The sequence below is a fragment of the Drosophila biarmipes genome, chromosome 2L (genome assembly GCF_025231255.1).
Source record: "Drosophila biarmipes strain raj3 chromosome 2L, RU_DBia_V1.1, whole genome shotgun sequence".
NCBI lineage: Eukaryota > Metazoa > Arthropoda > Insecta > Diptera > Drosophilidae > Drosophila > Drosophila biarmipes.
The window spans coordinates 3,806,594-3,823,568 of NC_066612.1; the positions used below are offsets into that span (position 1 = coordinate 3,806,594).

Sequence of the window (16,975 nt, forward strand, 5' to 3'; positions counted from 1 at the left end):
AGAGTATTAAACTTACTGTATTTTTTATCCGAATTTGTTTACTCCAATATCTAGTATTGTACCTTTTCAGTTTAAATATTATACAATAGAAACAATAATAGGTATATTTTTGGAAACCAGTTCCCAAATGAAACACAACTCATCCTTTAAGTTTATTAACCTTTCTAATTCCCATTTTTTATTTAAAATTATAACTGATTAAGATTTCTCTCGAAATAAATACATACTTAGCCTACAGTTTTGGTTACAATTTTCATTTGGTTTCGTACTGTATAAGTATTGTATATATATTTTTGTTTGTTTGTATCTTTCCGCTACTTGGTTTCCCATTTATAAGAATAATTATGTGGTGTGACTAGCATAGACGTCCCGTATGCCTCTTGATTTGTTGTTAGAATAGTCGACTTCGATTTTGAGTTAGTTCAAGGTAAATCATAGAGAGTATACGCTAACTTACTACAAGGCAACTAAATGGCTTCAATCAGGAGACTTTAATGCTATTTAACGCACACAGATAACAAGGAGTCGAACATACGATTAACTAAATTAGGCTTTCTAGTTAGACAACTAAAAATGGCAGAAGCTCGTTAGGGCAGTTTTCGTAGATAGAAAGAGTAGTGAAATTTGCGGAAATAAGATTAGTTCTCGAATGTATAACACAAATGCTAACGATGGCATAACAAAAGTTTTGGCTCAACAAAAACAATATACGTACAGATAAGTTAAGTTTTTGGATTGTTTATCCCACTATCGTTATTCCACTTGAAGTATCACTTACGTAAGAGAAGTTTATATCTGTATCCGGTATCGGTATTTTCTAGATTTAGATCCTAGTCTAGAATGTTGTCCTAGTTTTGCGTCTTGTATTGTTTTGATAAACCAGTTAATTTGTTGTTTGTTTCCGCGGTTTAAGTCTAAACATTTTGTCTTTTTTTTGCTTTTCATTTATTTCTATAAAATTTACAAAATTACGTTCCATTTCTTGTCTTTTATTCGTCTGTCTTTTGTCGATAGCTTTGCCCAAAACTGTGTGTATATATTGATTCCGGCGGGTGGGGGATTCCCCCACCAGCCACTCTCTCTATAAACTCGCTTATCACTTAGATTACAAGTAGTTCTCTCTATATATCGCGTCGTCAATTGGCTTCTCTAGAGAGTCCAAGTTGATCAAAGTGTTCTACAGATTCGGGACTCCGATTTTGCCGTACTCTTTTGATTTCGTTTCCTATACAATTAGCGGCTCGTCGCCGTGCAGATCACAGGATCCGATGTTCTCGCCCTGGTACGCCGAGAAATCGCTGATAATCGCTGTGGGCTCGGCGCCAAACTGGATGTCCTGCAGGCAGCCCTTGAAGGGATCGAAGAACCGGCCCTTTGTGCGCCTGCTCACCGAGTCCGAGTTGGGGAATCCGCCTGAAAGGAGAGAAAGGAGAAGAAAGTGTCCTCTTATCAATTTGAATTTAATTTTGAAAAGTTGCCAGTGCTGTAAAGCTGCGGTATGTCACGGTTAACAGTACCCCACATGTTGCGCCTAACAGCACACTTTCTTGGTTAACATTATGTTTATTTAAATAAACTATAAAAATTTAAATGTTTTTGGCTTTTAAAACTTTAGTTAACAGTTCATTTTTAATTTTCTTTGATTTTAATTTTAAATAGAAATCAAGCATAAGCACTATTTTTAAGCTACTGTTAGTAAATATAAAATTGTGCGCCTAACAGAACTATTATAAATAATGTTACATTTTAAAATACACGTTTATTTTTATAATTAAATTTTATTATTCTTTTGTTTTTCTAAGGAATAACTATGTTGGAAAAAGTGTAAAAAATTTTTAACAGCTGATGCTAATTAACAAACTGTCGGAAAAACAGCTGTTTTAAGCCGCCGAGTTGGCAGCCCAGCTTAAGTCAGTGTTAATTCGGATCGCGACTTTTCAACATCTAAGTATCTTCGAAGTCGATGTTTTAAATGTTTAGTGCGGTGAATAACAGAATTGTGTTCCTAAACTGGTCAAGCCGACTTGACATCGCGGCATATGATATAATTTAAACCAAAATTGATCGGTGACGCGTATTTTCACTTCGGTTTAGTGTCTATGCTAACTTTATCAGAACAAAACTGCAGTATTTCAACTATTCAACAAGTTAAAGCTAACTAAAAGTTATTTATGTTTCAATGAGAGTGGTAATGATATCTCAATAATAGTGTTTGAATCTGCTGGTTAAACCGGTAAGTAAGTATTTATGTGATGGTTTATAAAACATTGTAATCATAATATGATATGATATTATTGTCATAGCCTTGGCATTTAACATTATAGTTGCGTTTTACAAAGGAAATAGACTATCATATAATAGGTACATTAATATGATGAAAGCAGAAAACGTAAGAAAAATATTGAGATATTTTTATTACCTATAGACAAGTTTTTACTTTACTTTGTTTTTAAATTGGAACCTTTAAACTCACCCAAGTAGAAGACATCCTCATAGCTAATTGTAGGCTCTTTGTTTGAATTTTTGCGCCTGCCCGCCAGCGTAGTTCTCGGGGTGGTAGAGGCCAGGGACCTTCCACTCTCGGGTAATCGCTCCGTGAAGATCACCTCGCCGTCCAGCTGGAGCTCCAGCCTCGTGCGATCCAACAGAACACTCGTCCAGTGCCAGGCTCCGTCGGCTATGAACCCGCTGGCCGGGGCCCTGACCGTGTCGTTGGAGCTGCCCAGCAGATTGCTGGCCAGCTTCAGGTGACCCGCCTCCAGGCCCAGGCCCAGGAACTTGCTCCTCTCGTGCTCGCTCCACAGGAGCAGTCCGTCCGGCTCGATGGTGGAGAAGTTCAGCGAAACTTGGATGGCTTCGCGGGGGCGGACGTATAGCGAGGGTCCCCGTCTCTTGTCTTTCATCGGAATGCGCGGCGGCGGCAAGATCAGGTAACTGTTGCCACGGAAGCTCGGCGTCGTCGGCTTGCTCATGGCTAGAAAAATCACAAAAATATAATATAGTATTGCGGCGGGCAAAGGGGAGGCAGACACACACTCGCGTTGCATTAAACATATTGCATGCGATACATAATTAAATTACAGCATCAGCTTGCCGCTCCGGCTGCATTGTTCGCCTTCGTCTTTTGTTTCGCTTTACGAAGCCTCATCTTCAGGCCCTGATCTCGTTTATAAGCCTACCATCATCTGCCGTTTAGAGTTGCTCAATATTTTTCCTAACTACTGGGAGGTTTTCTAAGAAGAATTTCGAAAGAAAACACATTTCCATAAAGATTTAATTGTCTTTTTTATCCTTAACACATATAATATTAGTTATAAATACCAAGTTGTTTTAAAAATTATGAACTAATATTTCAATTTAACATTTGGTTTTGTGTAATTATTATGATTAGATACTCAATTAAAATAAATAATCAAATAATTTATATATCTATACTTTTATTTTCTGTGTCGCCTTTTAATCACCAAATGTGTTTTCTACCATTTGTCAGCATTTTTTCAACTTCACTTACTTTCCAGTTTTTTTTCTAGTGATGAATCATCTCCAGAACCTGAACTTGAAGGCAAGATTAATCTTTATTATCGTGCGGTTATTAATTTTCCTTACACTTCCTCTCACTTTTTCTACTGTCTTTTAACATCTGTTCGCTTTCCCAAACTTCTTGATTTCTGTTGATCTACCTTCTGAGTTTTTCCGGAATTTCCCCCCATGTTTTCATTTTCCCTTCACCGGCTTGCATCTCTTCAATTTCAACTTAAACTTGCTTTTGCGGCATGTTAATTTACAATTTGCTAATAAGTGAAAGGCAGACGGCTGAATATGCACATATAACATTCGATGGATAGAGAAATAACAAAAAACGCATCTGCCGATTTCGTATAATCAAAAAGCTTGTTTCGCAGATGCTTGATTGATGTTTCGGTTAGTGCCATTATAATTGAATAATTTTACATTTAAGAGGGGGTATTTAAAGATTGAAATTACCGATTGGTTAATTGAAACTGTTCGAAAATGTTTCTTAGACTGTGGTATTTATGATTTGAAATAGACGAAACCATTAATTAAAAAAGGAGGGGAGCCATTTAAATGATTATTGGGGTTAAAAAAAGAGCTAAAACAAGGTTATACATATTTTTAATTGTAAACTTTTTATTACAAATTTAAAACTTGGAAAGATATCTAGATATATATCTAAAAACGAGAGCACTAAACTTGGAGTCACGGCAATTTTTAATTATTCTCCATCCCCATTATTATTATTCAGATTTGAGTGCTCTTTACTGCTTTTTTTGTGAATCACAGATCGCTAATTTTCGTGTTATTTTTTGGCCAACCAATTTCCTGACCCCGCTGTGCACTGAACCATCCAGAATGCCGCTGCTAATGGTTTTTCTCTGCTGCCGTCAATCTCTAATTATAATAATAATGTTGTTCTACTATGCGGCTTCAGAACTTGTTTGCCCCACAACTACAACTCCGCAGAACAGAACTCACAAAAAGAGATCAACAATAAAAAAAAAATAAGCAAAATAATAATAAAATCGTTTTAGCTTCTGTAGGAATTGCGCAAACAAACTTTTACTCGTGACACATTTTTGGGAATTGAACTTCAAGCTGCGCGAAGATTTATGAAACTTGTTTTTCTTCGCATTAATATGATGTATTGCTATTGTAGCCAAAGCAACTGGAAAACAGGCTGAATCATAAGCTGCGCCTGTGGTTATTGACCTCCAGGTAACTTCTTAATTGTTTTTCTGGGCACTCACCAATCTCGCAGTAGAAGCCGCCCCAGCCGTTGGGACACGAGCAGCGCCCACTTCTCAGACATCTGCCATTATTCTTGCACGGAATGAGCTTGCAGGTCTCCGAATATTCGCACCGATCTCCCTTGGCATACTCCGGGCAGATGCAGTGCGGCTGCAGCTTCTCGTCCAGCCAACAGTGTCCTCCGGATTCGCAGGAGTCTCCGCCACAAGCGGTGCCATCACAGTCCCGAATATTGCGTGATTCTGAAAGATAGTTAGGGAAATTTATACATTTAAATGGGAGTAAATATTTTAAGGTGCCCAGAAGTATGCAACAAGTCCACTGAAGACGACTATTTTATTTGTATACTTTTAAGCACTTATATTAAAAAATCTCCGACAAAACGGATACTTAGGGATACTTAAAGATATTTATAAATGTAGATTCACCGAAAACGTTTCCAAACCGTCCAGAACAAAACATTAAGACAAATCACTGGCTGTGAGTGGTTCGTTAGCGGCCAAACGCTTCACAATGACCTAAACCTGAGTCTTGTTGAAGACCAAATATCGTTCTTCTCAAGCAGGTACAACGACCGTCTAACTGCCCACCGTAATCGTCTAGCCCGGAGATTACAGGGGGCTATCCCAATTCGCAGGCTCAAAAGAAGACATTTTGGGCTGCTCCTAAGAGACTAATATGAATATATTATTTACTTGAAACTAGTCGTAATTTGATCTACTCCTATATACCAAGTTGAAAACTAATTATAATTTATAATTAAGAGATTATTTACTTAAGAAAACATTTAGGTTAAAGGCTTCAATTAGATCTGTTCCTGGATTATATTAAATAAAGATGTTAATTAAAAAAAAAAAAAAAAAAAATAAAAATAAATGTAGATTAGAAAAAGTATTTTATAACTGCCCACCGTAATCGTCTAGCCCGGAGATTACAGGGGGCTATCCCAATTCGCAGGCTCAAAAGAAGACATTTTGGGCTGCTCCTAAGAGACTAATATGAATATATTATTTACTTGAAACTAGTCGTAATTTGATCTACTCCTATATACCAAGTTGAAAACTAATTATAATTTATAATTAAGAGATTATTTACTTAAGAAAACATTTAGGTTAAAGGCTTTAATTAGATCTGTTCCTGGATTATATTAAATAAAGATGTTAATTAAAAAAAAAAAAAAAAAAAAAAAAAAAGAAAAAGTATTTAAAGGTTCCAAAAAGTATGCAACAAGTCCGATGAATTCATTTCCAAAGGCAATTCATTTTTTAATTGCATACTTTTAGGTACATTTTAAAAGTGTTATAAGAACAGTAGTGATTTTTGAGTCGTAATTTTTAAAATATTAAGAGCTTAAACTTCACTTACCCACGATGTTGGTTTCGTTAAGCACAATGCGTGTTCCACTGACCACCAATCCCCGGACACATCCCCTAAAGGGTATGGGAAATCCGGAGATGGCGTTGTGCGGCAGCTTAGACAGGTCCTTCAGCCCGCCAATGTAGAGCAGTGAGTCCGGTTCCACCAGTACCTCTGCCGAGGGGGCCAAGGCCGATGAGGCACTGCCCTCCACCCACAGGGTCAGCCATCGGCCCCGCTGTGCCATCTTGATCTTGTGCCACTCGCCGATGGCCAACATCCGCACACTCCGCACCACCGTCACATGGGTACTGGGTCCGGAGATCCGGAACTCCACCACTCCACCTTGCAGCGACAGCGACACAAATCCTATCTTCTTGTCCTGGTTGTTGTTCAGGGTTCCGAAGTACAGCAGTAGTCCGCGTTCCGACAGCGGTCGCAGTTGGAACTCGATGAAGAAGAACTGCACTCGATGGTGCTCCTCGAAGGTCTTTGATCCCATTAGAGGAACTGGCGAGAAACTGCGCTGTTTCTCCACCTCGTTCAAGAGTTTCATCACAAAGTGCGTACTGGGCGTGGTAATCGGTTTCGGGGGCATTAGCTTCTTGGTAAAGTTCCGGTAGCTGACCATTTGGGAGCGCTTGGCGCCCAGCTTATCACCGCCATCGTACAGATATGGCCAGCGAACCGCCAGATACGAACGCCTGCCGGTCAGGGATACATCGCTCAGGGAACGGATCACTGAAAAAGATTAAAACACTATTAGTTAAGTTATTAATAATAATTAAATACGATTTTTCTAAGATTGATATATATTTTCCATTGAAATTGTTTCGTAAAATGTTTCCGGAAAAATCTCTAAGATATTTTATTAACTTAGTTATGATTTAAATATATTGAAACTTTTAAATATTCCTAAAATATGTCTGAGACTTCTTCCATTATTTCTAGATATTCATTGTTTCAATACACTTTATTAGCTTTTAGAGATCCAAATTAAATAATTTTTTATATATATTTATATATTATAATAATATTACTTTATAGTCAGATCTCAAGGGAACCTACCCTCCTCGCAGTTTTTGCCCGTTCGTCCCACGGGACAATCGCATTCGTAGCCGTTGACCAGGGGCACACAGGTGGCGTCCTCGTAGCACTTGTTGTTGAAGGAGTCGCAGGGGTTCGTGGGCTGGGCGCACAGTGGGCCATACCAGCCCTCCTGGCAGATGCAACTAATTCAAATGAGAAATCAATAATTAATTTGTGAACAAAATTAGAGTAGCAAATTTAAAACTAGAGCTCACGTAAAGGTTGCTCCATGCTGCAGGCAGGCTCCATCGTGCTGGCAGGCGTGGCGATGGCACTCCCTCGTTCCACACTGACCCACCCCGCGACCTCTGACCCCGCGTGTCTCCTGCAGGGGAACCGTGACCTGACCCGCCTTCAGCTGCACATCGTATATGCATCCCTGGAATCCCGAGTGCAGCGGCAAGTCGTGCGGCAGCGTATTGAAGTTGGCTATCTCATGACCTCCCAAATACAAGATGGGCAGCACATCCATCCTGCTGCCACTGCCTGGCGATCGTCCTGTTATGTTGAACTTCCCGTCCACCGAAAGCCAGGCCTGTCGTCCGATGCGACCCACTTTGATTTCGTATGGCACTCGAGGGGCGTCCAGCCGGAAATCAATGGGCTTCTGGGTGAAAATGCGACGAGGCCCTGCGCCCAGATTCCACGTCAGCATTATGTAGCCCTGGATGAAGCTCACCGCCAGGTGATCGCTCTTCTCGTCATGGTAGCCCGACTGGCCGAAGAAGGCCAGCAGCGAGATCTGCGACATGGTTTGCGGCAGGATCTTGAAGCTCAGCTCGAGGGAGTACTCCAGGGGAATGGGCACCGTGTAGGCCACAAACGAGGAGAGGCCGTTGACGCTGCCGGAGAAGGAGGGAAGGGCCACCTCAAGATCTGTTAAAAAAGGATTTTTTTAAAATTTAATCTTCTTAGCTAAACATATTATGTTTAAATATTTAAAGAATTAAATGCTCTGAATTTATTAGAAATCATAGAAAATTTCTTGTGATTTCTTTATTTGATTTATCCCCAAAAAGAATCCTTTATTTTATTACTTACTGTGCTCACAGTAGTGGCCGTGTTTGCCCAGCGGACACAGGCAGAGGTAGCCGCTGCCCGGAAACTGTACGCAGGTTCCACCGTACTGGCACGGGTTGTCCTCGCACACGGATATCTCGCAGGTGGGGCCCATGTAGCCGGTGGGGCACTTGCACTTCCACTTCTCCGCCTTCTCGCCATTCTCGTCCAGATCGTTGGTTTCGATCTTTATGCAGGCGGCGCCATTGCGACAAGGACTCGATAGGCAGGCCAGGGAGCCGCACTCGGTGATGCCAAAGCCATCCAGGGCATCGCTACACACAGAAAAATGTACCCAAATTGTTTGTTAAATAAGTTTTTATTTGAGGAAGTGTTTAGCATAATTTTTAAGTTGTTTAAAATGTAGTCAAAAAAATGGTAATTCAAAAATGAAGAAATGCATAATAGGCTCTTCCTTCAAAAACTAAATAATTCTAAAATTTTGGTATAGTTTTGTTGTTTTCAATACATGCTATATATCTTAAGAATACACTACTTATAAATGTGTATTGGTATTGGTTTTTTTTTTATATTCGTTAAATTTATTTTCTTGAAAGTAATTTGTCTCTGTGTAGAATGGAGACTGGGCGATGAGTTAGGTGTCGCTGCTAATTTCATGAGCTGGGCTAATTCAACATGCCAATACCATGGCCGGAGTGTCCTTTTCGCTATCCTTGTGCGCCATTTGACAAACAGCCCACAGCTGTCAGCGCTTTCGACACGGATGTGACCCCCTCCTCCTCCTTCCCCTTCTGTGCCATAGTAAAACCCCTGCCCCATTTTCCGACCCCCTCCACCTCCTGCATTTGGGCCATCTGTTTGTACTCGCGCTTTTATGAACGCTGCATACTGACGAATGGCTTCCGCATTCGTTGACTGGCTGTCCTCAACCCATCATCCCCACCTTTCCCCATTTCCCCATCCTTTGAGATGTCCTTTTCATCGGGCTTGCTGCATTTTCACTGGCAAACTTGGTAAGAGGCCATAGCTTGGCTACTTCTTTTATGGTTAAGAAGTTCCTTCGGTAAGGAAACTTGAGGTCTAAGGAGGCGATGTATTTGTAAGGAACTCTCCATGACATCATAAGAAGTTTTAATGTTTAAAGCAAACACTTGACAAGTAATACCATTAGAAATTGGAATAATACGATTAATTAGTAAGACATTGAGAGAAAAACCCCACTTTCTGTCTCGTTTGATGACTGCACTTCCGTTTATTTTGCCCAATCCCAGCGGACACATGGGAGTCCATTTGGCGTTTGTGGTCTGTGGGCATTAGCCGTATATGTGCGACCAATTTTATCTCCGCACGTAAGCAGAGTTAATTTTTTCATGTACCTACGAGAAAAGTTTTTAACGCTCGGTGGCCGTATAATCCGGTCTTTACTGCAACTCCTCCAAGGCCTTCGCCACCTGCAACTTTGTGTGGCGGCATTTTGATGGTTTCATTTCACTGCCGCCCTGCCGCCTCTGGGGCTCCGGCTTCGGAAGACTGTAAGCGGCATTAACATTTAAGAGATGCCCCCGGCGGAGATATATGCCCGACCCACCCCAATCTCCCCTCGCCTTGGTCCCAAAAGAAGTCGTAACTTTCCGGGAGCTGTTCATTAGCCGGGGTCCAGTGTTCGAAGAGCCCAAAGGGCGAAAAAAGGGATTGGAGATGGAGGTTTAACGGCACTGAGAAAAAGATCGTTCCTTAAATCATAAGTTTTTATTCTTTAATAGCTTTACTTAAATTAAATAAGGAATATTCCAATTTTCTGATTATATTTTTAAGTTTTCCGACATCGCTAAAAAAAAATATTTTTCCCAAACAAACCGAATAAAATATGTATATATATTTTCTTTTTTAATAGTTCCTTGACTTAAACGTAATTAAAAAAAATATTAATGACTATTTCTGCAAATTAAATATTGCTTAAATAATAATAATTATATGAAGTGAGATCTTCTTTTATGAAAATGTAGATCAAAGTAGTATTATTTTGGTAGGTATTACTTATTCTTGATGCTAACCCTATCATATGTATTTTTAAAACCTATGAGTTTGATTATATTTAATGTATGCTTAATGTTTGTAACAATAAGGGGTAAAATTTATACGGGTAGTATAAAAGTAGTGCCGCTCTATCAATCATGATAATTATTATTAATAGTTAATTTTTTTAGGTTAATGCTAGGTTAGTAGGTAGGATGGCTTGTGCAGATAGGATAGCATTACTTCGAGATCTACGGGCTCTCAACTTATCCCTCAGTGCCTCGTATGCACTGCAAACTCACCCGAAAATCTCGCGGGCCTGTCCGTTGATGCGCAGCGTATGGAGGCAGCCGGTGAAGCCGGTGCCGCTCTGGGCCGGCGGCAGCTCGATAATCAGGCCAATCGGCGCCTGGGGCGCTCCGCCCAGGTGCAGCCAGGTGTTCAGGATGGCCTCGGGGGTGTGGAGGCGGGGCGGCAGCAGCTTCAGCCAGGTGGGCTGATCCCCGGACATGGCCAGCGTGTCGTTCACCAGCAGCGAGGCGTTGCAGTGTGTGTAATTCCGGCTGAAGTCCAATCTGCAAAAAAGGGACATTCGAGGCATTCCTTTAGCTCTTTTACCTTTTACCTTTTACCTTTCACTTTTCATTTTTTTTGGTACTATATGGTGCATCAAATATTTAATACACCGCACTTTCCCTTTGGCGCGGGTGGCACTCCCTGCATTCCCGGCTTTAAGGGACGACTTTTGAGGAGAAATTCCCAACATGCCGATGCGTGAAAATATTTATGACGCCACAATCCACCGCCCCGTGTTGCGAATTCCCTCATCCAGCCAAAAAGGGGTCCTGCCAGCAATCCGTTATCCTACCTATCGCTACCTTTTGTCCCTTTTAGCGAAGGACCCCCGTTTTATTTACAGTGGTGTAATATTTTTGTTAAAAAGTGGGTTAAGGATTATTATGATAATCAGAAAATATGAGAGAACTGTTTGGAACTTTGAGAGAGATCAACTTATATATTAAATTATATTATTTAAATTTTATTAGTCCATGAACAGATAATAATGCTGCACTTCATTTCAACTGGAATCTCTTTAACATGCAATGTTTGCTGTCTAAAAGTATGCAACTCAGAAATAGCTTGATCTCATTAAAAAATCTGACTATTCACTGCATACTTTTTGACACCATTCATTTATATATTGAATATAATTTCTTTAATTATTCCTTTTTTTTTTTTTTTTTTTTAATTAACATCTTTATTTAATATAATCCAGGAACAGATCTAATTAAAGCCTTTAACCTAAATGTTTTCTTAAGTAAATAATCTCTTAATTATAAATTATAATTAGTTTTCAACTTGGTATATAGGAGTAGCTCAAATTACGACTAGTTTCAAGTAAATAATATATTCATATTAGTCTCTTAGGAGCAGCCCAAAATGTCTTCTTTTGAGCCTGCGAATTGGGATAGCCCCCTGTAATCTCCGGGCTAGACGATTACGGTGGGCAGTTAGACGGTCGTTGTACCTGCTTGAGAAGAACGATATTTGGTCTTCAACAAGACTCAGGTTTAGGTCATTGTGAAGCGTTTGGCCGCTAACGAACCACTCACAGCCAGTGATTTGTCTTAATGTTTTGTTCTGGACGGTTTGGAAACGTTTTCGGTGGGACGCAGCCGCCACTCCCCAAATTTGGATTCCATATCTCCAAGTTGGTGCGATGATTTGTTGATAAATGTGCCGCTTGCATCTTAGAGATAATTTGCTTTTCTTGTTTAGCATCCAGAATAATTGGTTCCGCTTTAGGTTGCACATTTTGACGACTCTGGCAATATGTTCTCGGAAGGTTAGGCGTTTGTCCAGTGTGAGGCCTAGGTATTTCGCCTTAGTCGCTTGCTCTATGTCCACATTATTAATGTGGACCACCGGAGTTGTTTTTCGGCGTAACGTAAAGCAAACGTTTACGCATTTGCTTTCGTTGATTTTGATATTGTTCGCCGTGGCCCATTTCTCGAATTCGTTGAGGTAGGTTTGCAGCGTTTGTGAAGACTCGGTCTCACTGTTCGAGGAGCTGAGAAAGCAGACGTCGTCAGCGAAGCTGGCCAGCAGCATTTTGCTGTTGTCGTAGGTCATTTCTTCATAGCTTGGCTTGGGGATGTCTGCTGTAAAGATGGAGTACAGTAGCGGTCCTAAGACGCTTCCTTGGGGAACGCCAGCTGTAATGGCAACATTTGCAGAGATTGCGTCTCTGGACTGGACGCAAAAATCTCTGTTTGTGAGAAACGATCTGATGAGCTCAAACAGGTTGGCTGGCAGCGCTGTTTTGACTTTGGCTAGTAGTCCCGGGATCCAAACTCTATCAAATGCCTGTTGTATGTCAAGAAAGATGCCGTTGCAGTATTCTTTATTGTCGTAGGCCTTCAGGATGTGATTGACTACACGGTGCAATTGCTCAATCGTACTGTGGCCGGCTCTGAATCCGAATTGGTGCATTGGGATAGTATCATTGTCTTCTAGGTGTATTATAAGTCGGGAAGCTATCAGCCTTTCCATTACCTTCGATAAAGAGGGCAGGAGGCTGATAGGCCGGTAGGAGCATGGATCCTGTTCCGGTTTCCCTGGCTTTAGAATCATACTGATTCTAGCACTCTTCCATTTTTTGGGAAAGTATTGCACTCTAAGTATCGCATTGAATATCAATGTGATAAGTAATAGTGCTCTCTTGGGAAGGATTTTAAGTACTGCGTTGCTTATTAGGTCATGACCTGGCGCCTTTCGACTTTTGAGGGTACGTATCATGTTTGAGACTTCTTCCAGACGGATATGTCTTATTGGAGGTGACATCTGGAAAGGGCGCTGTAGTATTTCGTTTATTCTGTTGATATCCTCCTCGGATGCGAAATTAAACGCAGTGAATCTGTCGCCAAGGTGTTCCGCAAATGTTTGTACTTGCTCTTCTAAGGAGCGACACCAGTTACCATTGCTGTTCTTCAGAGGCGTAACTTTCTGTGGCATTCTTTTTACTTTTTTGGTAAAGGACCACATATTAAAAATGGAATCATTAGAATAGTCCATATTGGTCAGCATATGTTCGAATTGCGCATTTTTCAATTCAGCCATGGCAACGTGAAGCTCTCTGGCGCATCTATGCCATTGAGCTTTATCCTCAGGACTGTGCGTTCGAATATAACGTCTTCTCAGTGCTCTCTTACGGACTAGAATCTCTGCAATGTTTGGGTCAATTCTATTCGAGTGGCGTATGAGGGCTCTGCCATGATTGTTTGCAGTGTACACGTTTGCACTCCTCGCCGCATTTGTCACGTTGGTAGTGAAGAGGTCTACAGCGTCGTCAATCTCAGCAGCAGAGTTGAGCTCAATGTTAAGGCGTATCGATCTACATAGTTCTTCCTTGAAAACAGCTACATTTGTGTGTTTGCTAAGAAGTTGTCTACGTTGAGTGCATTGTATGGCTTCTGTTTTTAATGTAGTGATGAGAGATAGGTGGTCCGATTCAAGGTCCCAGCTGTCTCTGATGCTTAGCTTGTCGTGTGGAATGTTGCGATAAATTGCAAAGTCTAAACAGGATGGTCTTCGATTTACTGCGCTTGGATAGTATGTTGGTGCTCCAGTCGCCAGGATGTTGGCGTTAATTGAGATGGCGCTTGCGGCAAGTAAGTTACCTCGGTGACAGGTGATCGCAGAACCCCACCATGGATGTTTGGCGTTCCAGTCTCCGCTGATAAATGATCTTGGGAAGTTGAAGTTAGCGAATATGTCATCAAATTCTGATTGAGTCCAGCTGAAGTTCGGAGGGCAATAGATTGATCCGATGAATATTTGTCCTATACATGTTTGGATTCTGGCACCCACGATTTGGACTTTAGCATGGACGATTGGCTCGATGGGAAAGTGATTGATCTTTTTGTTAACCAGGATTGCAGCTCCACCCCTGTGGCTGCCGTCAGGTAGATTTGAAGTGTAGACTTCATATCCAAATAGTTGAAGGTTGGATGTCTTCGTTTCAGTGAGAAGGAGAATGTCAATATTCTCTCTCTCCGCAAGGTGGCCGATTTCCGTCATTTTGCCGGCAGCACCTCGCGTGTTCCAGGTGAGAATTTTTATTTGGGACATTGTGTAAGTTGCGCGTTAATTGCAACCAGCATCTTCAGCATCTGGGCTTGCATGGCGTATAGACCCTCGATAGCTTTTGAGAGCGATGCAACTGCCATTTCTAGTTTAGATTCTTGTGCATTTTGCTGTTGTGACACATCTGGGAAAAAGTGCGCATGATTTTTTGCACCGTAGTGATGTTGCTGTTGAATGGCGTCCTGTAGCCTATTTGTTAGGTTTCCTGGTCGTTTGTTTTGTTTTTCCGTGATTGGATTTGCATTTCTGGCTATTTGAGCATAAGAAACTCCATTTTCATAATGTTTGGGTGTAGAGTTATTGTTTATGCTCACTTTTGGGGTTTTCTGTACATTTTCGTTCATTTTGAGCAATTTTTGATAGGATTTGCAGCCACGGAAGTTAGCTGGGTGATTTTCACCACAGTGAGTGCAAGTTGCTGGTGCTTCTTTGCTTCTGGGACAATCTGATGATTTATGGTAGTCACCGCAAGAGACACAGATAAAAGGTCTGTAGCAATATCTTGCAGTATGACCAAACGATTGGCATCTCCGACATTGCACTATGTCTTGTGCTTTTCTGGCTACTTCAAAACGGACGCGTTGGCGACATAGAGATCGTAGTTGGAGTATATCTTTGTTATTTAGATTCTTTTCTACATTAATGAAGAAGAGGTTCATCTGTTCACCGCTCTTGTTGCTTTTTGGGTTATATATTGATAGAACTTTATGCCCCTGTCTGAGTAATTCCTCTTTGATTTTATGATGGAGCTGTGAATGGTGTAATCCTCGCACAACAACTCTGAATGGTTTCTCGTCTTTCAATTGATAGCAATGGAATTCAATTTTCAGGGAACTTAGTTGTCGTACTACAGCCCTGTAGGTGTTTGCGTCTTTGGTGTAGATTCTGTGAGTGGAGCCCACAGAGGATTTGATTTCAACATTTTCAAGATTTGTAACTTCCTCGATAGCGATAAGAAGTTCGTTCACGTTTGTCACGTCCATAAGAACGATTGGTGGTGGTTTTGGACTACCAGTAGAAGCAGATTTTACCGTAGATGAATCAGTTTTACTTTGTACGTTTGCGTTCTTGTTATGTGCATTGCTGTCTTTAGCCTTAGAAGCGGTGTGAGAACGGTAAGCCGCTGCTGCAGCGCTAGTCGATGGTTCGTCCACACTATTGCAGTCCATCTCATCGTCATCAACTGATAGTGTTTCGAACCTGTTTGCTGACACAGGGTCACTGGGTTCTAAATTTCTAATATCGGCACGTTTTCGTTGACTTATTGGTGAGTTCGATGACCCCTTCCTCTTCTGGCTCTGGATTTTTTGCCATCTGGGTGAATCCGGTAGAGGGGGGAAGTCTATAGAAGTGCTTAATGCTTTAGGAGGCATAGGCGTTGAGCACATGCCACTGCATATGCTGGGTGATGATGTAGTGTTGGTATATATTGGACTGTGAGTTGTTGTCAGAGTACTGGTGATACAGGCTGCATTACTGCTTGATACTGCTATACCATATGAGTTAAGCTTGCCGCTAGTGGCCAGATTTTTTGCCAGGGTTAACTCTCCTGGAATCACCTCGTCCATGACGGCTTTTCTCAGAGCTTCGCCCAGAAGCATTGTTTCTCTGGTATTTGCCATTTCTCTCGATTTTATGCAAAGTCGAATGTAAGTCAATCACTGCTTTTATTGCCCCTCTTGTACGGCTGCGCGCAGTGTGAGGGGAACAGCGGTGCCCTAGCGGGCACAAATGCAGTCTTGTCGCACTACACTTATGTTGTTGTTGTTGTCCCACTGCCGACACTGCGCTAGACAGCGTCCGAATTTTTATGATCTGTGCTATTATTAGCACACGAAGAATAGATAACAAAATAATAACGCGTAAGCACGCACTTTGTTTTTTTTTTTTTTTTTTTTTTTTTTTTTTTTTTTTTTTTTTTCCCCACGACACAACTTGTCAAAGAGTTGATGGCCTACGATAATTATTCCTATATAACAAAAATATATAAAACTATATTTAATCCTATATATTAAACATAATTAACTTTGAGTTCCAACCACTTTCTCCTGGCCCATATCCTCGTATCCCCCTCCCAACAATTGGCTGTAACGTCAATCGGCTGTCAAATTTTTGTTTCGCCTGTCCTGCGATGGTATGGAATTTTTTACTGGTCCTTTGATGTGAAAAAGGTAAAAGCCCAGTTGTAGATACTAAGGGAATTTCCCCCATTTTCCGAAAGGGGCCACCAGTTTTTATTGCCCCGCTTGGTCGAATGTCACCTGATTTTATTTGAATGGGCTTTGTTGTGCGGCCTCATCTGCAGTATTTCTGATTTTATTCCTTGTCAGAAGAATTCCCCCTTTTTTTGCAGATGGACGAACTGGGATTCATATCTTCGCGTTTATTGCATTTGAAAGTGGATATTTTAATGCCAAAGAGACAGTACAATAAATGCCAGCTGGAGGTCACATATTTTATTGTTATTTTATGAAGGCAGAACAAAGGCTATAAAAAAGTTTCCCATATGCTGGCCAGATGGAAAAAGTTTTCTCTGATTGCATTTAGTGTTTACAACATATGCAAACTGTGTTTGACAGAC

At 41.0% G+C, this 16,975-nt stretch overlaps 2 protein-coding genes across 3 annotated transcripts in view; one reads left to right on the forward strand and one right to left on the reverse strand.

Annotated features, from left to right (window-relative positions):
- Window positions 1-145: 145 nt before the first annotated feature.
- The window catches only part of LOC108029076 (protein eyes shut), a 62,050-nt gene continuing 45,220 nt past the window's right edge, over window positions 146-16,975 (reverse strand). The window contains exons 7-14 of the mRNA XM_017101157.3: window positions 10,551-10,823; window positions 8,254-8,546; window positions 7,428-8,088; window positions 7,192-7,355; window positions 6,133-6,864; window positions 4,767-5,009; window positions 2,474-2,974; window positions 146-1,413 (exon numbers count right to left, since the gene is read on the reverse strand). Of these exons, the coding sequence (XP_016956646.3) occupies window positions 1,226-1,413; window positions 2,474-2,974; window positions 4,767-5,009; window positions 6,133-6,864; window positions 7,192-7,355; window positions 7,428-8,088; window positions 8,254-8,546; window positions 10,551-10,823 (3,055 nt within the window). The 3' untranslated portion in view covers window positions 146-1,225. The remainder of the gene's footprint in view (window positions 1,414-2,473; window positions 2,975-4,766; window positions 5,010-6,132; window positions 6,865-7,191; window positions 7,356-7,427; window positions 8,089-8,253; window positions 8,547-10,550; window positions 10,824-16,975) is intronic.
- LOC108028975 (MKRN2 opposite strand protein) overlaps window positions 1,905-16,975 on the forward strand; it is a 63,903-nt gene continuing 48,832 nt past the window's right edge. Inside the window, exon 1 of one of the 2 annotated variants that reach the window (XM_044094356.2) lies at window positions 1,905-2,237. The gene's annotated coding sequence lies outside the window, so the exon portion shown is untranslated. The remainder of the gene's footprint in view (window positions 2,238-16,975) is intronic. The other variant, XM_017101014.3, reaches the window with a different exon arrangement.